Raw genomic sequence first — 27,011 nt, 5'->3', positions numbered from 1 at the left:
GTGTATAAAAAAAACTGCTAAAAAGCTTCTAAAGTCACGCAAAACAAAACACAGAGAGAAAAAACTCTACAACTGGGATGACATTCAACACAATTAGATCAAGAAGACAAAGGGATTTTTCAGCCTCCATACAGTCACAATCACATATTGAGTTCTAGCATATAAGGGCAACTCATCTGATAAAGTCTAGAAGCTGTGATAACATTGGACTACCTGAATAGTAAAAGTTAAACACCTAAAGTGCAAATAGTAAAATTGAATTACTCCTAAAGAGTAAAGTTAAAGCAGAACTTCAGCCATAAAAAGGGAATTTCTACTTTTCTGCCGCCTCACCCCGCTTCAACTTTTGGCACATTATTTTTATTTTTTGGAGGAATGGGCACCTGGTTTTGCCAGGTACCCGCTCCCACTTCTGCCCAGACTGCCTAGGCAATCAGAGCGGGTGTTCATCCCTTGCCCCCCGGCTCTTGAAACATGTCAAAAGGTCCCAAGAGGCTATGGGAACTATCACAAAACGCAACACAACTTGTGTATGCAGAGTGGAAGTCACAGCCGGCTTCCCACAGTTAGCATGGCAGCACCGGGGACCTGAAGATCAGCAAAGAACCGCCCCAGGTGAGGACAGTGCTAAATCCAGGGAGAGGTAACGTGTCCTTATTAGAAGTCAACAGTTACAGTATTTGTAGCTGCTAACTTAACTTTTTGGTGAAGGGACTGAATAAACTCTTTTAATAGTAACTATGTCAGCCACCACTGATGTAAAAATGCTATCAGCACTGGGAATATATCGGGGCTGCAACAAAGGGCAATGATCAGGGCAATGTGTGGTTATGGATTCAGAATTGCAAGTCTTGTACTGAACTATATATGAAAAAGCTCCCTTACCTCTTCTACTCTTTCTGGAAAGCTCAGACATGTGGTGTCTAGAGCTAGGCACACAGCCATGCCAACTGCTTTAAGATGTTCAGCACTGTGGTATGGTCACACTTCAAATTAGTGAGCTCAACGCTCGACCAAAAGTATATGCATTCGGCATCTGTTAAGTTGCAGTTACATTGTGGAAGTCAGCACCTGCCTTTAACTTGGTACTCAGATCCTACTATTTCCTGTCTGCCATCAACCCTGACATTTTGCTTAATCCTTACCTCCAGTGATAACCGGTCTAAGCTTCTGTCATTGCTGCGCCCTGCCTTCTCTGCCACCACTGTCTGAGCTGGACATGGGGCGTCTGTATGGGGGGGTGGGCAGACTCTGTGCTTAGGGGGTCTGTACACAAGGGTTTGTGTTGGGTGAGGGAAATCTGTTCTGAGGAGTCTCTGCTAAGGAATGGAGGAGGTGTCTGTACTGAAGAGTCTTGCCTGGGAGGGGGCAGCTAGTCTGTATTAAGGGTCAGCGCTATGCTGGATTTGGTTGTCTGTACTGAGGAATATGCTAAGAGGTCTGGGGGGGCAGTGTCTATGCTGAGGGGTTTATGCTTGATATTGCGGTCTTTGAGGACGTCTGTGCTAGGGGTGGGGTTTAGTCTTATGGATTGTAAAAATCTATCCCATAATCCTACTTACCTAGGTGGATGCAGCATCAGTCCGGTGCTGCATCTGTCCCCCGGCGTCTCTGCATTGAAAACCGAGCCATCGACCACCGCCAATGGCTCGGTTCTCCCAACTCCCCGTGCAGAGAGATGCTGCCTGTCAATCATCAGCTCTGCTCCTCCACACTCACTGGAGCGCTGTGCAGTGGAGGGGCTGGGAGCAGCTGTCTCAGCGTTTTGCTGAGATGCTGAGACAGTCATCAGTCCAGGCACCTGGCGGACTCCCAGAGTCGGCATGACGCAGTGCCTGGACTGAACTGTGCGACGTCAGCAGAGCGGGCTTGAGACCGCACTCTGCTGAAAAACTGGTCACAGGAGTGCAAAACGAATTTCACTTCTGTGACCCATAGGAGAAGCCCAGCCAAACGAGCTCAGGCTGGACTCCTCCTTTAACATTGTCATGGGATTATGTATTATCTTTATTCAAGGCTTATCACTTTCTTCAAATTCTCCAATTCCTGGAAACCTTCGATTTTGTCCATGATTGTGTGGATGATCATTATGGGATAGGTCCTACTTTATAAACAAATACCAACTCCCTGAGATGGAGGAGCTTTGTTTTAGGCAGATAAAATCTTTCCTGCAGCAACAAATCCTAGGTGACCCTGCGGTCAGGTGGATTTCTTTTGAAAAGCCATGTAAGGTCTCGTATATAATAAATATATATATATATATATATATATATATATATATATATATATATATATATATATATATATATATATATATATATATATGCCATTACATGCGACAACCCAGAAACTGTCCTACATGAACCTTTTGCAAACAGATCTGAATAAGCCCTTTGAACTTTGTAAGTGATACAGTAGAGTACAGTGGCTAATATATATAAATTATCAATTAACACAGTCTTAATAGGAGCGAACTATAAAATTAGCACTTAGATGGTACACAGTCACTACAAAAAAAAAAAAAAAAAAAAAGCTAAATTGAATGCAGGGATATTGCCAAAATGTTTGAGATTGCTCAAATCATGTTTCACATATAATGGCTGTGCCCAAAGATTCTGAGGTTTTGGACTAGGGTTTATGACCTCAGCTATACTATCACCTTGATTAATATTAAGAAAAAAAAAACAAAACCCTGAAGAAGCCCAGTTGGGGGTTTATGCCCGCTCCCCCTGTCAACCCCAAAGGATCAGGAATATTATTGTCTTATATGGTCCTGGCTAGAATAGCTAGGAGCTAGCAAAAAAGTTGGCGATTCCCTTAGGGAATAGGTTGTCCAGCATATTGAATAATTCACAGACCAAATTTGAACCCGTCTGGGACCTGTGGATTCATTACATCTCACCTACATGACCTGCACAGCATTCCTTTTTATATGTAAAGTTGATTTTGTAAGCTTTAATAAAAAAAATCTTGCAAAAGAAAAATCTTAGCCTGCCTAGATAAATAAATGTAAACAGGTCATCTTTGCAGAACACAGTTTACCAAAGCGTTCCTGCCAAAAAGATACATCAAAATAAACGTGTGTGCATATACTGTATGAAAAAGAAGTTAATACGACATTCGCCAATCACTGCAGGTAAATCTTATAGATGGGTGTGTTTTAAATTACAATGATTCACTACCAGTGAATGTGTGATAAAAGTAAAAATTTACTGGTTTAAAAATATAAAGATAATTAGACATGCAGAGCTGGAACACACAACACAATATACCTTGGGAATAATATAAAAGAGCCTCTGGCCTGACATGTCCCATTGTGCCCACACAAAGTCTTCGGCTATTCTCTCCTTAAGGATCTGTCCAGGATTTTTGATGACCTGTAGCACAAAGGAAAAATGGTCCATATTAAAACTACAAATACAATGGCCAGCTACAGTATCTCACATTTTGTAAATATTTTATTATATCTTTTCATGTGACAACACTGAAGAAATGACACTTTGCTACAATGTAAAGTAGTGAGTGTACAGCTTGCATAACAGTGTAAATTTGCCGTCCCCTCAAAATAACTTACACAGCCATTAATGTCTAAACTGCTGGCAACGAAAGTGAGTACACCCCTAAGTGAAAATATCCAAATTGGGCCTAAAGTGTCAATATTTTGTGTGGCCACCATTATTTCCCAGCACTACCTTAACCCTCTTGGGCATGGAGTTCACCAGAGCTTCACAGGTTGCCACTGGAGTTGTCACATGAAAAGATATAATAAAATATTTACAAAAATGTGAGGGGTGTACTCACTTTTGTGAGACACTATATACATACATAAAAAAAAAAGATAAAAGAAACCTCCTTGATGAAGGCATCATAAACTTGTAACCACCACTTTTTAGTGCACTGATGTAGAAAAAAACAACTCTAGAGTGATCATCTGAGCAGCTTTTTAAATTGAAACTAGTAACAGTCATAACACTGACACAATTTTTCAACTGCCTAAACTCCCTAAAGTATAACAAAAGATCATTTTCACCATTGTAACAATTGCAGTCATAACTACTGGAACACAATAACTGTGTAATTTAAAAAGGGAACTAAACCCTCCTATTGTTTCAAGCCAAGGAAGCTGCCATTGTGGCCTTTGTTTAATCTTCAACTGCAATGGTGCTACACATATGATCAGTTATGACACCAGCTATTGGATCGTTTGGATGTGAGTACAACCAATGTGACAGTTTCATTCCCGTAACCGTTTTTTTAAATGGTTAAATCAATGGGTTTAGTTCCACTTTAAGTGTACACATTTTTCAAAATTGCCATTTATATCTATAAAAGTAATACACAAACACCCATATACTTTATCTATACTAACCTTAACTGTTCGTCTTAAAAGTTATTACTTTTGATGCAACATTGTATATTATGTGGTGACCACTGTACTAATTACCACTTTCATAGCACACGATGCCGACTAAATATATATGTTACAAATTGTGTTCAACTTACCACTTTTTTATCTTCATTTTTATCTGTATCTATATGAAACTTCTCAATATCTGCAAAGAAAAGATATGAATAACTTATGTTTGCCAGCACAGGATTCCACCAAAAACACCCAGTTCCTCCTCATTGAAAGGACTAACGTTCCAAAAAAAAAAAAAAAAAAAAAAAAAAAAAGGCTTATTTGGCAAAGAGAAACCAAGGAACCTACATACTTAAATATTTCCACAAATTTGAGATCTTGTACGCTTTATCTTTTACTATACGAAAAACTAAACAAAGAATCCAGTTCATATCTATGAACAAGTACTTCTGGAGAACGTTCCTCTCTACTGAAATTTTAGATCAGTTCCTAGTTTTCCCAACACAAAAAAAAAAGAACAAAAGAAGGTGGGAGATAGAGGACCTTCCCATTTTTTGATGCCATACACAAGACATTTCACTTTTCTATCATGCGTTCTCTTCCTGGGCCTTGTTATTCACAAAACAAGAACCAAGCCACATTACTACTACTTATACAATAACAGGGCCAGTGTCCTAATCACGGTCATTAAAAGAGTTACAACGGATAATAAAAAGCCCCAGTCTGCCATTCACACGCAAGCAATAGTAGTGGTAAGTTTTCTTGCCCTTATTTCTGTAAGAGAGAGTTACAGTAACACAAACCACATTTGTGGGCATGCCTCCAAACTTCTGAACATTGAGCGTTGGTCATGGACATTTACAATCTCCACTGATAGAGCATATTTGTTGGGCAACAATGCTGGAAATGAGAGAGAGAGAGAGAGAGAGAGAGAGAGAGAGAGATACACAGACAGACAGAGAGAGAGAGACACAGAGAGAGAGAGAGAGAGAGAGATACACAGACAGACAGAGAGAGACAGAGAGAGAGAGAGACAGAGAGAGAGACAGAGAGACACAGAGAGAGAGAGAGAGACAGAGAGAGAGACAGAGAGACACAGAGAGAGAGACAGAGACAGAGACAGAGACAGAGACAGAGACAGAGAGAGAGACAGAGAGAGAGACAGAGAGAGAGACAGAGAGAGAGACAGAGAGAGAGACAGAGAGAGAGACAGAGAGAGAGACAGAGAGAGAGACAGAGAGAGAGACACAGAGAGAGAGACAGAGACAGAGAGACAGAGACAGAGAGACAGACAGAGAGAGAGACAGACAGAGAGAGAGACAGACAGACAGAGAGACAGAGAGAGGGACAGAGAGAGGGACAGAGAGAGAGAGAGAGAGAGAGAGAGAGAGAGAGAGAGAGAGAGAGAGAGAGACACACACACACAGACAGAGAGAGAGAGAGAGACACACACACAGAGACAGAGACAGAGACAGAGAGACACACAGTGATGTCACCCTATACCAGGAAGTGAACAAGAACCTTCATAGCAGGTTCACTAGGTACTATTTAAATGAAAGCTGCAGGGAAAAAAAAAAAACACAAGACTGAAAAGGGACTTTAAATTGCATCACCATGTTAATGCATTTATGAGATCTTAGAGATCTAAAGTCAGCCGTACATGGATCGAAATTCGGCTGGTTCCACACTTCTGTACAACTGCCCTGTCAGATTTTCCCCGCTCGATCAGCACTGCGGGCTAAAGCTTCCAATGCTGATCAGTGTATTCTGATAGTGGGGGAAGTCTCCCCAGTGTCCGAATACAATGGCTCAGCGGGAAGGATTCCCTCCTTTACATCAAGTGTGTAGATTGGGGAATAGAGTCAGCATTTTTCATTCAAGCCGTTGGTTGATTAAAAACACAGAACCATCTTCTTTAGTTATCGAGATTTAAAAAAAATTAAAAATAAAAAGAAGGAAGTAGATGTTAATTCTGTTTAAAAAGTTTACATCAGTAACATTAAAACCCTTAATCAGGCAGTGCGGCCCACGCAGGGATTCACCAACCTGCATAAGGAAATTTTGCCAAGCAAAACGCATTTTAAACCTTAAACAAGAGCTTGTGTGGCTCATACTAAAAAAGGCAAATGTGCCCCATACTATGACCATTCAGCAGTTCATACAGTGAACCCCAAATGTAGCATTCACACACCTAGGATTGTTTACTAGAGCAGATGACTAGTCATCAGGATACAAATAAAACAGCGTTAAAGTGAATCAGGCATTGAGGCAATGGTGGCACGTCCCATCCACTTCGTCCACACTATCAAATTTTACAAAAAAGTGCAAGTAACTTTGTACATAGGCAAAGTGGCATTGAGCAACTGTTGCCAGAACTGGACTGTAATGCCCATACACACGGTTGGATTTTCCGACGGAAAATGTTCAACTGGAGCTTGTTGTCGGAAATTCCGACCGTGTGTAGGCTCCAGCGGACATTTTCCATCGGAATTTCCGTCACACAAAATTTGAGATCTGGATCTCAAATTTTCCAATAACAAAATCCATTGTCTTAAAATTCCGATCGTGTGTACACAATTCCAACGCAGAAGGTTCCACGCATGCTCGGAATCAAGCAGTAGAGCCGCACTGGCTACTGAACTTCATTTTTCTCGGCTTGGTCGTACGTGTTATACGTCACCACGTTCTTGATGTTAGGAATTTCCGACAAGATTTGTGTAACCGTGTGTATGCAAGACAAGTTTGAGCCAACATCCGTCGGAAAAAATGCATGGATTTTTTTGTCGTAATGTCCGATCGTGTGTATGGGGCATAAGGGAAGAAGACGTCTTCCAGTTGAGACAACATCTACTTTAGGTATGTGGGGATCAATGCAGGCAGCTACATCATTATAGAGTGCTATACCACAGGAAAAAAATAAAATAAAATAATAATAATAATAGAAAAAGTAACTTCACACTGAGCCCTCCTTTACCTATGTGACTGCTTTACAACAGTCCCAAGAGAAACATTTCCGTTTACCTTTAGGTAAAAAAATAAATAAATAAAATAAAAAATATATTTATTTGAAAAAAAAAAAGTAATTGTGCAAATACTCACATTTTTCTTCTGAAAATATTAACAAGTGACTTTCTGAGGATGAATGTTTATCATCTCCAGGATATAAAAACTAGAAAAAAAAATTATACTGAATATAAAAATATAGAACCATTCAAAACACTGCAAGATGCAAGGAATGTGTGTTCTTATAATTTTGCTACTACTTCACTGTAAATTACACCCTAAAGGCTTTTCTGTTATCTCAGAGCAGTTTAATATCTTACAGAAAACGGTTGCTCAGTAATATACTGTATATCAAAAAACAGAAATTCTCCAAAAATAAGAAAAGTATATGCCACCTAAACTAGTAAAGGCGCTGTGCAACGGATATGTATTAGGTGTGCTAAACCAGAGATATTAATGCAAAACAAATGCATAAACATAAAATTAAAACCACAAATGTTTGGGGGGAAAATTTTAATATTAATGATACATTTATTTATGCATTAAAAATACACATATTTCATAAAATGATCAAAGGATTACCAAAGCACTATAAATCAGCTAAAAATACAGCAAAACATAAGTAGCTCCCTTTAAGCCTGCCCCAGTCTGACTAAAGCATCTGCGTCATCTGATAACGTTGAGTCACTCCTATAAACAAGTCATATTGATCTATTAATCGTTAGGTTAGCCTGTTAGCTGGAAAAAATAATGCATAATATTTTAACAGATTTTTTAATTGGTTTATATTTTAGCCTTGACCATGATAAATATAGAAAGAAATATACAAAACCACTATACACTGCCTTTAAAATAAAACCACTTAGAATCAATAAACACATATTTAAGGCTAGCCATATACAGTAAAATTAATTCAATATGCCTTAAGATTAGTAATAAAATCTCCTAGAGGGTAGACCCAGGTACACCAAAAATCATATCAATCATCATTTTACTTCCAAAGGACATACAGCAACTATAAGACTAATACACAAAATTACTGAATAAATCACATTACTAAACATAAAAAATAATATTTATATTCACATTTTAGTAGAAGGAAAAAAAAAAAAAAAAACTTGCATGGAAACCACTAAGTGACATCTTCGTCACAGACTGGGTAGCTTGGAACTATTTTTTAAATACCAAAAGCAGGAACCCATAAAACCTTATTTGCAGTCACAAAGAAAGTCAAAAGAGTTTCAAACAGGAGAAAAAAAAAAACATTTTTTGTGCTGAATATAAAACCTAAAAACTAACATTTCATGGTCTTCCCTTTTTGTTCCACAATTTTTATAAACAAGCCTATTCTCATTATTTATATTCACTTTATTTTATTGACGAATGAACTATTCTGAATAAGGTAATAAAAAGACAGTTTTATGGTTACCTGTACTCGGACACCGATATCCACAGCTTTGAGAACCTTGAGATTGTTGACAGGCCTAATTTCAATAAGTAGAGCCAAATACTTGGGAACTAGAAATGAAAAACATGTCATTACTAAACACACACACATATATATAAAAAAATTTTTATTTTTTTTTCACACACATACATATATACACAGTTGAGCTCATAAGTTTACATACCCTGGCAGAATATGAATGATAACACAAAAACTTTTTTCACTCATGGTTAGCGTTTGGCTGAAGCTACAAAAAGGCACAGGCAATTTGGTCAAAATTGATGGCAAGATGAATGCAGTATTTTAATCAAAACATACTGGAGGTACATTTGTATTCAATCGGCCAGAAAGCTGCGCATGGGACGTACTTGGACATTCCAACCTGACAATGATCCAAAACACAAGGCCAAATCGACCTGTCATTGGCTACAGAAGAATAAAATGGCGGTTCTGGAGTGGCCATCTCAGTCTCCTGACCTCAATATCATGGAGCCACTCTGGGGAGATCTCAAATGTGCAGTTCATGCAAGACAGCCCAAGAATTTACAGGAACTGGAGGCTTTTTGCCAAGAGGAATGGGCAGCTTTACCATCTGAGAAGCTAAAAAGCCTCATCATCCACAAATACCACAAAAGACCTCAAGCTGTCATTGATGTTAAAGGGGGCAATACACGGTATTAAGAACTAGGGTATGTAAACCTTTGATCAGGGTCATTTCGGTAGTTCCTGTTATTATGATTTAAAAAGAGTAAACACAGTTGATTGATAATAAATGGCTTCAGCCAAACACTAACCATGAGTGAAAGAAAATGGCCAAGAAATCATAAATTCTGCCAGGGTATGTAAACTTATGAGCACAACTATAATTATATATATATATATATTACACATACACACACACAGTAAGGCGACTAGATACACTGCTTTTTCACATATGTGCCCTGATATATTCTTGGAAGGGAGTGCCTAAGCAGGAACTTGAGTTAGGTAGTATAGTAGGCATGGGTTGATCTAGAACTGAGAGCACAAAAAAAGCTGAAGCTAGAATATAATCTATTTTTTTTTTTTCACATTTTGTTGTAGCTTAATTTACATTTTCCCTTCTGTTTCTACATGTGGATGATGGCACTAATTATTTTAATTAAAAAAATAAAATAAAAATCGATATACAGCCGTCACATGACCTAGGTCTTTCCCAGCCTGTCTGCAGGGAAACATAAGCAGGGGGAGCTTCTAGTCCTCTGCTGCTGGTCACCCCCCCCCCCCCAGCCTGTGTCTTAGAATATTAGGTGAAGCCTCCATTATTCTACATGCAATATCCCGCCCAGATTGTATTTAGCTGGTTTGTGGGCATGGAGGAAGTGGGCTGTCATTTACCACTCTATATACACCCACATGTGTGACTCTGTAGTCACATGGGCTGCTTAGATGTGATAGGGAGGTAATGCTCATCATTGAAACTCAATGAAAAAACGGAGCATGTGTAGAGTTGCCACCACAGCTGCAAAATCCATAGCTGAATTGGGGACATGAACAGAAGGCGGAGATAGAGAACAGGACTAACCAGATTTTCTTTCAGAATACAAAAAACAAATCTCAGAGTGACTGAGTGAGTATTAACAGCATGTAATACAGCATTTATTGATCATTTTTCTTTATGATGTGGGTTCAGTGACACTTTAACAAGTTCATAATGACAGCTTAATGAAGAAATGTGGAAAATTGTATGCATGTATACTACACCAGTTAAGCTTTTGAACTGAAAACCAGGCTAGTGTTGAATGTGGTTAAATGTGAAATTAGTAAGGTAGAATTGAAAGTTTTGTTTATTGCACAAACACTATTAAAAACGAGAACAAATGCAATAGGATCCAAAGGGCTGCACACTTGGAAACTGCATCCACTTTATTGATAATCATTAAAAAGCCATATACAGCAAGAGTAAACAACATGCAAGGAAACACAGTCAACGCGTTTAGTGCTGCTAGTGCTTATTCATGCCTAAAGATGAAGCAGCGTTAGCAGCGCAAAACGCTTGATTGTATTCCCTTGCTCCCACTGTGCTTACTGTTGCTGTATATGGCGTTTTAATCACCCTGTGTTAAACAGGATCATTTGGTTGGTTGTAGGCTGATCGATGAGTTGAGCTGGGAATTTTCTTTGGTTTTGTTTGACATGTGTTGCTCTTCCATGTGCTCCGTGCTGCAAAGGCCAGGTGGGGGCAATCGCCATTTGTTTTTCCATGGGGTCTACTGTTGCTGTATATGGCGTTTTAATGATTAAGAAAGCGCATGCAGCTTTCAAGCAAACAGCCCGTTGGATCCTATTGCATTTGTTCCACATGGCTGGATGAGTGGTGCTTGCACCTGAATACACTGGAGGTATACGGAACAATGTGGCGGACTCACCTGGAGCAGCAGCATTCACATTGACCATTAAAAATTTCTGATAGAGTACTGGTAACCCATCAGCAGCCCTGTATGGACTACGGTAGTGCTGTCTTTTCACCATGGATTTTGATAAGTAGAACAGCGCTGCGTAACCTGGATAACAGCTGCCAACGCACCTATAGACCTAGTTTTACACTATGTGAGCCCCTTTTATATTTTATGGTACCCTTGCTATGGGTTCGTTGGTGTGGCTGATGTTGAGATGACCTCTGGTGGACACCGCTGGCAGTTCCCATCTTTTGGCTTTTAAAGTTTTCTGCTTGCTGTGACCCTCTGTGGTGGGGGGTCATGGCCATCTGGTAAGAAGCAACCCCTTCTATTCTCTGGTGGTGGACCCTCCTTCGTTATTACAGAATTACACCTATTGTCACTTGGACCTTCGTTGTCTATTTTTGGTGATTTAGACTCACTATGACATTTAACTGACACCTCATCGGATGGGACTGTTTTTTTTCACCATCACTAAATGTTTTGCACATTGGTTTTATTTGTATTTTTTATGTATGATCACTTTATAAATCTTCTTTCACTGTAGATTTTATATTATGCAATACCAGTATTAGCGCAACCCCTTGTTTTTCTCCTGTATGGACTACGGTTTGGATCAAAAATGGTTCCTTCAATATTTACAATTAAAAAAAGCTTAAGCTCTGGCTGCTCTTTTTCATCTGGTCCCCATCTTAGATAATATAGTCCAAGCAAACAATACCAAGGGTCTTTATTACTAAAATTTATACGCAATTATTTGAATGGCTTCCAAAATTTTACGAGTCCTTACAGGCAAAGGGGGGGGGGGGGGGGTTGACATCGATGTGGCCTTAGGGGATATATGGGTCCAAAATAATGAAAAATGTACAGTTGGTTTGGACATGTTTGACCCATATAGAGTGACCCCATTTTTTATTCTTTACAGGGTGTACCATACTCTGGAGCTGCTCTATAGGGTAGGCAGGAAAGAAAAAATTCTTAATGTGCAAGATGTGCTAAATATCCTGGTTCCTTCATACATTTGTTTTGGAGATGGCAGGATGTGATAAACTCTGTATACTATGCTAGTTCCAGATCCCATCTGTCTCCTTGGGTATAAAAATTCCAACAATTTGGAATATGATGAGGCAGTGGCCATGGTGAGAATACTGTTCCTGGCCTGCAAGTTAATACCCTCGAGGACTGGGTCCAGGAAATAGACAAACAGGTACTATTTTAGAACTATACCTATGCTCAACGTAATGCTTCTCAGAAGTTTGAAAACATGGAGAAAAAAAAAAAAAAAAGTATAGATGCCCCATGTTCCAATCTACGTTGACAATAAAGAGCAGGGAACGCTTGCTTTTCTTTGCTCCTCCCTCAAACAGAGCCTCTTATAGGAAAATGTTCTCATACTAAAACATACTGTTGACAATATAGCGTAGCTGTTGCTCTGGGATACCATTTTTCTTCTTTTTTTTCTCTCTCGAATACTCCTGGAAGGCTAGATGAGAACGAACTTAGTTCACCTTCTCCACTACTTTTGCAAAAACAAGTAAATGCAGCAATATGGATCTAATGATCAATGTTCATTTACTATACAACATACATGCCTGCATAGCATTGCATCCATGATCAATGCATTGTGGGTGCAATGCACAGGCTTTTGCAATGTTTTCCCCTAGTCTCGGGTCTATATGGAGGTAAGGACTTACTAGAGAAAATTTTGACATAAAAATTAATTATCGTATTATATGTATATATGTATTCAATGGGTGAATGCTTAAGAAAACTGTTGATCTGACCTATCCAGATGGTGACACTCAAAAGCGGGGGGGTGTCCAACATTTATTGCATTCCAAAGATGGTTCATTTCATTGAGCTCGGGATTGACTGATGAATGGAAATGCAACCCCCAAATGTGACATGGATGAAGCAATTAGTGTTCTATCCTGATTTACTGATGAACAATTTTACACTAAGGAGATAGGCTAACATAAAAATTAAGTATCAGAAACTCAAGTGACCTAAATCCATGCATTCACGGAAATCAGAGCTTCATGCTCAAACACTGAACAAGGAGGTATTAACAGTTAGAATATCATTAAAGACATACATATTACCATACTATAGGAACAGCACATCTAAGAGATGATTAATGTGGTTTTAAAAAGGCATGAGGTTTTTACCTTAATGCATTCTCTACATGAAGGTAAATAACCTTCCATGATCAGCTTCCCCCCAACCCCCTTAAATAAATACTTACCTGGCTCCTCTTTTGATCCAGCGCTGTGCCTGTCTGCAGCAGTGCTGGTCTGCTTTCCCTCTCTCTCACAGAGACAGCAGTGAGAACAAGAGAGCAAAAATAAGTGCACTCCTGTGACCCACAAGATTGGCCAAAAATGCTCGTCTAAGACAAATACATTCATAATGAAATGCTTTTAAAAGATTAATACTGTATATATAAAAAGAAACCTAATCACTACTTTGTATTGTGCATGATACAAATTTATGCCACTACCTGGTGAAAGTACTCGACTGGGCGCTTCACATGATGAATTACAATAGCTCAATGCTGAAAGGAAAAAAAGTCAGGGTTAGCATGATATGGGAAAAAAAAAAAACTGATGTAAAAACATATTTGAAATATGAACAAATTATTGTATGGGACGGCTTTTTTTAATTTTTTTTTCAAAAACACCTTCCCTAAGGTTTGGTTCACACTACTGCAACCTGAAAGTCACGCAACTTAGCCAGACGACTTGAGTACTACTTTGACGCGACTTTCGGAAACGCCTGGGTAATCTTCCTGTAACAATCGGATCCAAATCTGGAGGGGACTTCCATTAAAGTCTATGGGCACAAGTCAGATAGAAGTTGCCTTGAAGTAGTACAGGAACCTTTTCTAAAGTGACTTCACTAGTGCTAATTAAGACAGCTCTCATTGACTAATATGGGATTTCACATGTCATGTGACTTAGGGTCTTACAAGTCGGATCCCAAGATGTGGCAGTGTGAACCTTACGCTAACAGCAGTAGGCATCTTACGCACTGTTCAGCATCATCCTTTAACCCCTAGAAATAAAAGGTACTTGCTCATCTGAGGAAGAACAGTTCCTTTGCTATAGTTTTAAACTGACAGCAACATGTACAGCAATAAAGCCCGTACTGACCCTTAAGACTGAGTACTGCTGTTTATGCTAGGTTATTTTAAACGATGTAAATACACATTTAACCAAAATAAAAAGGCAACATTTGCGTGAATTGCAACTGCAATTTTTAATGCTAATCCTTATTAAAATATCCCCATAAACAGTTTTAGAGCACTGATCTATAGGATGTAAATCCTAGTGCTTTTGACAGGTCATACGCTGAATGATTGATAAAAATGTCTGTTATGCCACAGTACTTCCTTATGCTAGAAATCATATGAGCAAATTGATGCTTCACAGTCATACCAAAACTAAATTATGCATAGAATTGAAACAAAGCGTTGAAGAGGCAACTTACCAAGTAGTGTTTTCTCAGTGTTCACTGAACAGCTTATTACATTAACTTCACTATCAATAGAATACAGCATCTATAAAAAGACATGAGAAAAGACAATTTCATAAGAGATTACTTAAAATGATAAAATTTCCACAAAAAAAAAAAAAAAAAAAAAAAGTGTTAATTTTTTTTCCCCTAACTAAATTTTTAGTCCAAAACTTTTCTGGCTCTAGTGGACAAAAGTTATACACTTTCCCTAATGTTTTTATTGCTTTCTGCAACCAAGTTGGAGAGTTTCCCACATCATTTTCTGCATAAAAATAAAAAGTTTCAAAAGTGTTTTTTAAAAATGTTACTAAAAAAATAAAACACCACACACATACACTTTTTTTTTTTTTAAATGTATATTACACACTGTACATATTCTTTAATAATCATAAAATAATATCAGGAGTTGGATTTTAATTATAATATGACAAGCCAGCTTCAGTACTGCCCTAAAAGAACCTAACTTAAAGTTGAACTCTAGGCAGATATAAAATAAAATTATAATTTAGCACTGCACACATCATTAAGGCCCCTTTCACACGGACGGATAGAATGGTGCTTTTAGCTGTGGATTTTCTAGTTTTCTACCGCAGCGAAAAGCACACAATGCTTTCCTATGGCCCCATTCACACACTGCGTTTAGCTGCGATTTAGTTACATGCGGTTCTGTGCGGATAGAAAAAATAGAATTGACTGTGTCCAGGAGCGATTTAGCGCAGCTATCTGCACATAACCGCAGGTAATCGCAGTGCACTGTGTCAGCTGCAGATAACAGCGCCGAGCTGCTCATCGGGAAAGGAAAAAAAGTTTTTTTCCTTTCCCAATGAGTGACAAGCACGGGGATCCGACTTGGATCCCCGCCAGTGCGGCCCCCCCCCACGCCAAAGCACCTTGTCCCCATGTTGATGAGGACAAGGGCCTCTTCCCGACAACCCTGGCCATTGGTTGTCGGGGTCTGCGGGCTTATCGGAATCCGGGAGCCCCCTATGTGAATGTTTATGGGGTACACGGTACCCCTACCCATTCACCTAGGGAAAAAGTGTCAAAAAAAAAAAAAAAAAACAAACACACTGCACAGGTTTTTAATGTAATTTATTAGACAGCTCCGGGGGTCTTCTTCCGGCTTCGGGGGTCTCTCCGGTTCTTCTCCGTGATCTCCGGGTCTTCTGCCGGGCTCCTCCGCTATCTTCTGCTCTTTTGCCGCTCTTTTGCTAGCGGTGGCCCGGACTTCTGCCTTCTTCCCTCTTCTCTTCTTCCGATGTTGACATGACGCTCTCTCCAGCTGAAATGCTCTCTGAGCGTTCTGATGTGACTTATATAGGCGGTGACCCCGCCCCCTTATGCCGTCACAGTCCCTGGGCATGTTGGGACTGACGGCATAAGGGGGCGGGGTCACCACCTATACAAGTCACATTGGAGTGCTCAGAGAGCATTCCAGGCGGGGAGAGAGCGTCATGTCAACATCGGAAGAAGAGAAGAGGGAAGAAGGCAGAAGTCCATGCCACCGCTAGCAAAAGAGCAGAAGATAGCGGAGGAGCCCGGCAGAAGACCCGGAGAGACCCCCGACGCTGTCTAATAAATTATTTGACACTTTTTCCCTAGGTGAATGGGTAGGGGTACCATGTACCCCATAAACATTCACATAGGGTGGGGGGCCAGGATCTGGGGGCCCCCTTATTAAAAGGGGGCTCCCGGTTTCCAACAATACCCCGCCCGCAGACCCCGACAACCAACAGCCAGGGTTGTCGGGAAGAGGCCCTTGTCCTCAACATGGGGACAAGGTGCTTTGGGGTGGGGGGGCCGCAGGGCGCCGCCTCCCCCAAAGCACCCACCCTCCCATGTTGAGGGCATGCGGCCTGGTATGGTTCAGGAGTGGGGGGGGGCGCTCACTCGTCCCCACCCCTTTCCTGACCGGCCAGGCTGCGTGCTCGGATAGGAGTCTGGTATGGATTTTGGGGGGGACCCCACGCCACTTTTTTGGCGTAGGGGGTTCCCCTTAAAATCCATACCAGACCGAAGAGCCTGGTATGCTCCTGGAGGGGGAACCCATGTCGTTTTTTTATTTAAAATTTGGCATCGAGTTCCCCCTCAAGATTCATATCAAACAGTGCCGGGCATTGGCGGGGATCCAAGTCGGATCCCCGTTCAATACGAGTCGGTACCCTGTCAGGTTGCTATGGAAATGGCAAACCGCAGCTAAACGCAACCGCAGCTAATCGCACTGTACAAATGCAGCTGATCACAGTGCCTGGAGTCTTAAATATCACAGAAAAAAAAAACATGCTTTTAACTGCGGCAGAATAGCCGTCCGTGTGAAAGGCGCCTAAGACCCCTTTCACACTGAAGACAACTAAACCACTCCTTCCCAGTGGAATTAATGGGCAGCATTCCTGAAGCGCCCCAGAAGCGCCGTAACACGAGCACTTTTAACCCCTTCTTCGGCCGCTAGCAGGGGTTAAAAGCGCCCCGTTAGCGGGCGAAAAGCGCCGCTAAAACTGACGCAGCTATGGCCGCATTGTGAAAGCAGCCTTAAAATTATATTATAAATGCAAGCAGGGCAAGAACCTGAATTTGATTATCAATCAGCTGCAATTCCTGTACAGCAGAGCTGATCGTGGGAGAGGTAAAAAGCAGCACAAGGCAAACTGGTTCATGCACTGAAAAGAAGCATGGTGATAGAGAAGAGAGCAAAATGACAGAAAAGCTCATCACTGAGCCGTTTCTTTTTCTCTGTTTTTCTTCTCAGAGAAAATTGAGAGTAATGTTGGCTGTCATTTAAAGTGGATGTAAACCCGATTCATGAAATTTGAGCTGGGCACATATCTGTACCGTTTTCTTATCTCTCTTCAAAGCACTATGTTTAGTAGCTGTCTCTTGCTCCATGGCTCTGTTATCAGCCTGATAACTTCTCACACGTTCTACGAGATGGGAGCCTGAAGTGTGTGGCGGGGGGAGGTTGCTATAAATAGATTAGCAGTCAGTGTGTTGTGTCAGGGCAGAGCTGTGAAAGCATTTTCATTCTTCTACCAATGTGAAGGGGGGTATGTGCGCCTTTCCTCCAATCAGCTGCTCCCAGTGTAATCCAAGCCTTCTATAACAGTGCAGAATGAAAAAGTGAAAAGTGAAGAGCATTATCAACGACACAAGGACCAACTTTAACCCGGACAGGAGGCCTGGTTATTTGTATACTGTAATCTAATGATCCTCTACGGACAATCTTTCATCTAAAAAGGAGTCAGAAGATGGCAGCTTTACCAACAGCACGTTTACACAAAAATATAAAATAAAACAAAAAAGTTTTGTAAATTTCAGGCAACAGTGCTTACTTAATAACAAAGTCTTACCTCATTTTGTTTGGTTACAGAATCATATAATCCAATTTTGGTGACGTTCTCTGTCCCCTGTGGAAAGGAAGGATAACTTTATGTGCTCTACCTCCAGCAATTGGCACATGTTATACTAACAGGTTATTACTTTAGAGCCATACAAAAGGATACACAAAAATGAATGGTGATGTTTAGGACAACATAAACCTAGATTAACAGAAACAGAGCTACGCAAAGAAACATCTGCGTAAAGTCAGCTTTGATTGGACACAAGTGGTCAGGTTCCCACATGATCAAATGGACTCTCCTCTAACCCTTTGCCCTAGGCAATGCCTTTTGGGTCTCCTTCCTAATCTGGATAATAGAAACATCTTCATATTTCCCTACAAGAAACACTCTTTATGGCCAGATTACTGATTGTGAGGGTCTGGCTCAGGGCATCACCACTGCCCCGCCAGAATTGGGTAGCGGCCTCAACACCACACTGCCCAAAAAAAAAAAAAAAAACCCTTCATATCCACAGAGAGTGTCCAAACAAATATCATAAGATCTGGGATAGATGGTTGGAGCATACCCCCACATGCAAAGATGATGAACCAGCAATTGTGTAAGTGTCTACCTTATGGGTACAATGCACTATGTTTTGCATATACAGTAAAACCTCGGATTATGAGTAACGCGCTTTCCGAGCATTTTGCAATACAAGACTCTTTTTTAAAATCCTGACTGGGTTTGCTAGCATTGTCTCGCAAGACGAGCAGTATTCTAGCCTCTTGGGTATGCAGTACCGCATTTGGCGAGAAGTGCAGGGGCGCCAGTGACGCTCGGAAACACTCGGACGTGCTCAGAGCCGCTCCGTTCCCGAGTGTCTCCAAATGTCTCTAGCACCCCCCCACCTCTGGCCACATGCGGTACTGCATAGACAAGCAGTGGAACAAATTATCTGAGTTTCCATTGATTCCCATGGGGAAAACTCATTTTGATATACGCGTGCTTTGGATTACAAGCATTCTTCTGGAATGGATTATGCTCATAATCCAAGGTACTACTGTATTTAATTTGCACTAAAAGTGAGTCACAGGTTATTCACTCAAATAGGTGTTAAAGCGATGACGGTCTATATGTTACTGTAATGATGCTTTATTTGGCTATAGGTACCACATGCCCTGTTACTTTGTATGAAAACATCATTTTTTTCTTTTTGCTGTATTGATTCTATGCACAGTCAATATACAGGAATTGTCCTTTTTGATATTTTTTTTTTTTTTTTTTTTTTATTGTCGTGGTGCTTACTGTACTGTTCTTCGGTTTCTTTTTCTAATAAAGAGTTTGATTAAAAACAATCAATCAGTATTGATGTGGGTCTTGGAAGGGGCCAATGGACTGCTAAAATAAGGGTAATATAAAATTTAAAAATTATTCAGAAAGCAAGCATTCTGCAGGCAGCTTATTACAAATTTGCAGATTTGCTTCTTAGATCCAATGTGAAGTGAACCATGTTCAGCAAAAAAGGTAACTGGATCAAACTAGAGCCATATCAGACTTGCAAGATTCTTGCAAGGTTTTTTCATAAAAATAAAAAACTTGCATATTTTGCAGTAATCCTTCTGTTATCGTTATCATCCTAGTAGCTGCATGCAGAAGGATAGTGAATGTCAGCATATCAAAGATCTCAAGTTTAGATAAAGATATTGATGTAGCTTTGTGCAGGTTTCTTTGCATTTTAATTATTATTTGTTCAGTCTCTTAAATGTAACTTGAAAAAAAAATTGCAAGCAGGAATTTTTTTTTGTTCTTCTTTTATATATACACTCAACTTTTTATTGAAAGTTTTTGAGGTTTACAAAAGTCAAAAAAAAAAAAAAAAAAAACCACCATACAAAGTTACAGGTTGAAAGAGTGCTTAACAAGTCTTTCCTTTCCATATAATCTATGTAATACACACTGAAATCATTCAGGGTAATTAGAAATAGCCATCCCATGTGTGTCAGTAAGCTCTGTTGTGAGCGTGTGCAACACATAGATCAGTTGTCATATGTACACTAGAGCACAAGTTTAAGCTATACATAGATACAGTAACCAACAAAACGATAGAGCCTTGAATTTAATTGTGGCAAAACCTATAGAAAGCTATCCAAGGACTGTCAGGGGTATGGTACAGCTGGTTTATTTTACATAGGGCTGTACTTAAGTAGGTGCCCTTCTAGGAATAGAGATCTATGATCTTAGCATGTGCTATGGCTCTTCATGACATCTAAAGTACCTATTGTGAGGTCTTGCTGTTGTTGGGAGAGAAAGAAGTTGTTCAGGTACCTCCAACGACCTTATGACATTTCGAACATGCACCTAGCTTCTGCTAACCAGAAGGACCATTGTGCTATAAATTGGCATACTGTAAGGTGCGCCTTAGCGTGCATATATTCTAAATGAAGATGCTGGTTAAGTATGGGTTTGGTATGTTGGAGAATGGGAGCTAATCAAGCAGCTATTAATATATGTGTTAATATGGAATGCTATTGCACGTGCCATGCTTCCAGTCCTAGCTCCAACAGTGCCAACTGAGGAGTAACATGCCGGCTCAACCTCATGAGTGTAGAGATCAATGACTAGGTCTTTCCATAACACCGTGGGTACGGGACAGCTCCACCATATGTGAATCAATGTGCCTGTGAGACCACAGTTTCCCCAGCATAGGTTAGGTTGTGTTGGGTAGAGATAGGATAGCTTTGCCGGAGAATAGTACCAAAAATTGTATGATTCTCAGAGCAGATTCCCAGTGTGAAAGAATTTTGGCATATTTTAGTGGGTTCTTAAGTGATTGGTGCCAGCTTGAGGCTTCAGTCATGAAGTGTAGGGTAGCCTCCCATCTTTCCATGGTTGGAAGTTTCTGGAGTGTTGGAATGGAGGTCAGAAGGCTGTAGATATTTGCAATCCACTTGCGTGATGATCATAAATTTTATGGATATCATACGTGATGTTGAATATCGACCATTGTGCTTTCTGCAGGGCGTGTCCTATACGCAAGTATTTATAGAAATCCTTGTGGCTGATATTCGCTTTGGATTGCAGCGTTTGGAAAGAGCAGAGCTTGTCCCTTGCGAATAGGTCCGCAATTGTTTGAAGTCCAGCTGCGGCCCACAAATCAATTACTAAGTCCGGGCATAGGAGGCTCATTGTAGATAGAGGTATTGAGGCATTGAGGCAAGGAGAGATTTGGGTATCCCTTGGGATGTGTCAGGAAATGTTCCATCCGCTGGTAATATCTGTCATTTGGCATGCAGTACTGAGGTCCACCAGCAGGTGTCTCCTGGCAGTTTGGAACTGTCAGGAGAGCTTTTCCCTGCTGATGTTATGTCATCTTTGGGCCGCAGTACTGGCGTCCACCAGCGGATGGATCCTGGCAGTGTGGAGCAGACAGTACCTCCTACAATCAGGTGTCACTTGAGGCCAATCACAGGCCTATAAATACCCGGCAAGCACTCACGTTTGCCTTGGTTTCTTCCTTGCGCCCTGACTTGCTAGCTTGTGATCTGATCCCGATTCTGAACCCATTCCTGTGCCCTGAACCTGTGACCCGTGTATCTGATCCTGTCTCCCTGTCCCGATCCCTATCCTGTCCCACCTGTTACCTTGCATCTATACCTGCAGTCTGATCCATCCTCTCCCTGTCCTGTGTTCCTTACCCCATCTGCTGATCTTTCTGTGTATGACCTTGGCCTGGCTTACGTTTATGTCTCTGGAACATCCCCTGTTCATCTTCTGATCTGCTGTGTATGACCCTGGCCTGGCTATTGTTTATGATCCTGGTATTTCCCATTTATTGTACCTATCTGTCTGATGTTATTTGTGGGTCTCTGTCTGTTGGTTGGTTATTGCACTGGGTCATATTGGAGGTGGTTGTACTATATTATTCACTTACTTTAATAAATGATTATATTTTCACTTATATACATTTTGGTGTCCTCTGTCGCAGATCACATGGTTCTGGTCACACCTGTTCATGACAGTAAACCAAGGCCATCTCTGACCAGAAGTGACTGCGCAGAGGAACCATTGTAGTGCTGTTACTGCTACTAAAATGCAATCAGAAACAGTTGTTCTCCTTGCCTCACTGGTGTTGGAGGATAACAATTACTGTCGTCTGGTATTGAAAGAGTGGGCCAGGGATCAGCTCCTGGAGTGTATCCGTCTGGCCCATTCTCTGGTTGATCAGGGTAGATTACTGTTTAAAAACGTTCAGCCCCTGATACAGGTGTGTGCTGAGCTAGCCTTGTCTAGCAGTCCTAAAGGAAGTGACGATTTTTCTCCCCCCTTCAGTAGTGATCAGGTGGAGTCTCTGGTATGGCTGTTGGAGGATGATGCTGTATACTTTCTGGAGCATTATTCAGCTTGTCTTAAACAGGTGCTAGTGGATTGTATAGATTCGGTGCAGTCCCTGGTTAGACAGGCAGTATGTGAACCCACTTTTGTTCAACCTGTACTAAAGGCATGGTCAGACTTATTTCCAGCCTCGGTCAGCTCTTCACAACCCGGACCTGCTATTAGACACCTGCCTGCCCAAGAGTCTTTTTCCCCTTTACCCATGGCAACCTCCGTTTCAGCCCAATATACCCTGCTTCCCACCAAATATCAATACCCTGTCTTTACCAGCTGCACTTATCCTGCCTTTAACCCGCCTGCCTCTTCTCTGCTACCTACAACTTCCCCACAAGAACTTCCTCTGGCCACTGTTTCCTCTTCCTTGCCATATCCCAGCCCTTCTCTTCAGTACACCTCACCTCCTACCTACAGTCCTGCAGTCACCTACAGATCTTCAGCAGTTAAGCCAAAGAAGAAACGGAAGTTCTTTCCAACCCACACGATCCTGCCGGTAACCTAACCTGCCTCCACACCAACCAACCTGCTCCAGTCTGCTTGCATGCCAGCTGAACCTGATGACCCATCTGATTCTGCCAAATCTCTACCTGCTATGCAGCCAGTGTCTCAGCCTGATGTGTTCCCGTCCGCTGCCCAGCCTGATGTGCCAGTGTCTGCTACTCAGCCTGTGGTACCAATGCCTGTGCCCGCTGTCCAGTTTGAGGTCCCAGTGCTTGCTGCTCAGCCTGACATCCCAGTGTTCATGTTCCAGTCTGACGCTCCAGTGACTACTGCCCAGTCCGATGAATCTGTTGTTCAGCCTGCTGTGCCAGCACCTGCTGTTCAGCCTGCTGTGCCAGCACCTGTGCCTGCTGCCCAGTTTGAAGTTCCAGTACTGGCTATCCAGTCCGATGCACCCGTTGTTCAGCCTCTGGTGCCAGCGCCTGTGTCTGCTGCCCAGTCTGAAGTTCCAGTACCAGCTGCCTGGTCTCATGTCTCGGTACCCGCTTCCCAGTCTAATGTGCCCGCTTCCCAGTCTAATGTGCCCACCTTCCAGCCTGATGTCTCGGTGCTTGCTTTCCAGCCTGGTGTCTAGTTGCCTGCCTTCCAGCCTGATGTCTTGAAATTAGTATCTCAGCCTGAAGTTTCGGTGCCCGTGTCTCAGCCTGCTGAACCGGTGCCCGTTACCCAGTCTGCTGAACCAGAGTCAGTCACACGGCCTGTTAAGCCAGTACCGGATATTCAGCTTGCCGGACCAGTGTCCCCTGTGTCCAGCTCGCTGAGCTGGGGCCCGTTACCCAGCCCACTGGGCCGAGGCCTGTTACCCAGCTTGCTGAGCCAAGTGCCTGTGATCCAGCCTGCCCTTACGGTGCTCTCTGTTTGGCCTAATGTTCCAGAGCCCGCTGCCCAGCTCGACGACCCAGAGCCCGCTGCCCGGCCTAATGTTCCAGAGCCCGCTGCCCGGCCTAATGTTCCAGAGCCCGCTGCCCGGCCTAATGTTCCAGAGCCCGCTGCCCGGCCTAATGTCGCAGAGCCCGCTGCCCAGCTCCACCACCCAGAGCCTGCTGTCTGCCCTGATGTGCCCGCTGTCTGCCCTGAGGTGCCTGATGCCCAGCCTGACGTACCCCCATCTGTTGTTCTGCTTGATGCCATAGACTATGGACAATTACAACCAGTTGGAGCGGCCGGAGGCCGCTCCTTTGAGGGGGGGTACTGTCAGGAAATGTTCCATCCGCTGGTAATATCTGTCATTTGGCATGCAGTACTGATGTCCACCAGCAGGTGTCTCCTGGCAGTTTGGAACTGTCAGGAGAGCTTTTCCCTGCTGATGTTGTCATCTTTGGGCCGCAGTACTGGCGTCCACCAGCGGATGGATCCTGGCAGTGTGGAGCAGACAGTACCTCCTACAATCAGGTGCCACTTGAGGCCAATCACAGGCCTATAAATACCCGGCAAGCACTCACGTTTGCCTTGGTTTCTTCCTTGCGCCCTGACTTGCTAGCTTGTGATATGATCCTGATTCTGAACCTGTTCCTGTGCCCTGAACCTGTGACCCGTGTATCTGATCCTGTCTCCCTATCCTGTCCCACCTGTTACCTTGCATCCCTGCCTGCACTCTGATCCATCCATCCTCTCCCTGTTCTGTGTTCCTTACCCCATCTGCTGATCTCCCTGTGTATGGCCTTGGCCTGGATTACGTTTATGTCTCTGTAACATCCCCTGTTCATCTGCTGATCTGCTGTGTATGACCCTGGCCTGGCTATTGTTTATGATCCTGGTATTTCCCATTTATTGTACTTATCTGTCTGTTGTTATTTGTGGGTCTCTGTCTGTTGGTTGGTTATTGCACTTTGTCATATTGGAGGTGGTTGTACTATATTATTCACTTACTTTAATTATTATATTTTCACTTATATACATTTTGGTGTCCTCTGTCGCAGATCACACGGTTCTGGTCACACCTGTTCATGACAGGATGTTTGAAGGACAGAGTTCCAAACTTTAGTCACTGTGTTAACCATACTAAAAAGGTAGGAATGAGGAGGCATTTAAGCCATATTGCTGCTAGAAATTGTTTAGTGGGGCAGCCAATTGCGGCTTTTTCTATTTGTAGCCAAAGGTGATGAGGTGACGAAGACCAACATCTTTTGATCTGGTCCAGGAGTATAGCTTTGCAGTATTGTTTCATTTGTGGGGCACCGAGCCCAGCAGCCAATGTGCAAGCATATAGGATAGAGCTCCGCATCCTGAGGTGTCTGCCCAACCAGATAAATGTGTTGGGAATCCGTTGGAGAGAGTGTGCAGGAATGTTTTTAATGCATACTATCAGTGGAATTCATAAAAGGAGTGTCAAAGGCACTCTTTAGAATTTCATCGCTCCTCAGCACAAAAAAATAGTAGTTTTATTACAGCTTACCTTTAAAATCCTTTTCTTGGAGTACATCATGGGACACAGAGTGCCATAGTAATTACTATGTGGGTTACAGACCACCTTCAGGTAATGGACACTGGCACACCCTAAACAGGAAGTTGCCTCCCTATATAACCCCTCCTCCTACCAGGAGTACCTCAGTTTTTGTAGCAAAGCAATATACGTATACCCCAGAAAAGAGGGGTGGGACCTCTGTGTCCCATGATGTACTCCAAGAAAAGGATTTTACAGGTAAGCTGTAATAAAAATCCTATTTTCTTTATCGTACATCATGGGACACAGAGCACCATGGTAATTACTATGTGGGACGTCCCATAGCAATGCTATTTGAGGGGAGGGAGACACAACCCGTAGGGCGCCAACAGACTTGAGGACCTATACTGCTGCCTGCAGCACACTGTGCCCAAAGGCGATATCCTCGTGCCCTTTTTTACATCCACTTGATAAAATCTGGTGAATGTATGGACTGCAGCCCAAGTTGCGGCCTTGCAGATCTGAGCCATGGAGGCTTGTGATGCACTGCCCCAGAAGCACTAACCGCTCTAGTAGAATGCACTTTGACATGAAAAGGTGAAATCTTAACTTTTAACCATTAGGCCTGAATTATAACTTGCCGAATCCACTTAGCAATAGTGGATTTCAACGCTGCCTGTCCCTTTCTAGGACCCTCTGGCAGCATAATGGAAGATCAGTCTTTCAGACTCGAGCAGTCGTCTTTAAATAGACCTTGACCACTCTCACTACAGCAAGCAAATGTAGTGAGTTCTCTACCCTAGAACCTGGTTTTAAGAAAAAAAAATTAATAATAATAATAATAATAATAATAATAATAATAATAATATTATATGACCGTAGGACAATATCTTGGTTTAGGTGAAAACCTAAAAACACCTTAATAATTAAACATGGCTTCTTTACAAGAAAGAGCAGCCAACTCTGATACCCTTTTGCAGAGGATATAACAACCCGAAACACTATTTAAATTGTCAGAAGGACCAAGGGAGTATGCTGTAACGGTTCAAAGGGCCGTTTTTGCAACACCGACAAAAAAACTAAGTTCAAGTCCCAAGGGTTCAAGGGTGGTCTAAATGGCAGAATAAGCCGCATTACCCCTTGTATAAAAACCCTGGACCAAAGAATGTGAAGCAAGCGGTCTTTGAAAAAAAGACAGATAAAGCCGAGTCTTGCCCCTTAATAGTACTCAAGGCCAGCTTTATTTGTACTTGTAGGAAAACACAAGAATTCTACCTATGTTATATTTATTTCCGAGGGTGCTAACCCTTGGATTCACACCAGGAAACATAAGCCCTCCAAAGTCTATAACAGGGATATGCAATTAACGGACCTCCAGCTGTTGCAAAACTACAAGTCCCATCATGCCTCTGCCTCTGGGTGTCATGCTGTGGCTGTCAGTGTCTTGCTATGCCTCATGGGACTTGTAATTCTGCAACGGCTGGAGGTCCGCTAATTGCATATCCCTGGTCTATAATATATGACTCTGGAAGCTGGCTTCATTAATGAAGATAGAAATCACTGACCCGGAGATACTACGTCTCTTAAGAATGTGGGCTGCAATAGCCAAACTTAGAGTTTGTAATGTAGGATGGAATATCGGCCCCTGTGAGAGTAGGTC

The 27,011-nt window shown here is 42.0% G+C and overlaps 1 protein-coding gene across 1 annotated transcript in view; it reads right to left on the bottom strand.

The window, feature by feature from the left end:
* Window positions 1–27,011, bottom strand: part of GSAP (gamma-secretase activating protein) — a gene marked incomplete in the record, with an annotated part of 185,523 nt that overhangs the window by 120,905 nt on the left and 37,607 nt on the right. Inside the window, 7 exon segments of the mRNA XM_073623550.1 lie at window positions 3,273–3,377; window positions 4,504–4,553; window positions 7,460–7,529; window positions 8,793–8,881; window positions 13,749–13,802; window positions 14,738–14,807; window positions 18,109–18,165. Coding sequence (XP_073479651.1) covers window positions 3,273–3,377; window positions 4,504–4,553; window positions 7,460–7,529; window positions 8,793–8,881; window positions 13,749–13,802; window positions 14,738–14,807; window positions 18,109–18,165 — 495 coding nt within the window.

The sequence above is a fragment of the Aquarana catesbeiana genome, linkage group LG03 (assembly GCF_042186555.1).
Source record: "Aquarana catesbeiana isolate 2022-GZ linkage group LG03, ASM4218655v1, whole genome shotgun sequence".
Lineage (NCBI taxonomy): Eukaryota > Metazoa > Chordata > Amphibia > Anura > Ranidae > Aquarana > Aquarana catesbeiana.
The sequence above is the reverse complement of the archived record's forward strand: the minus strand, read 5'-3'. Positions and strand labels throughout refer to the sequence as shown.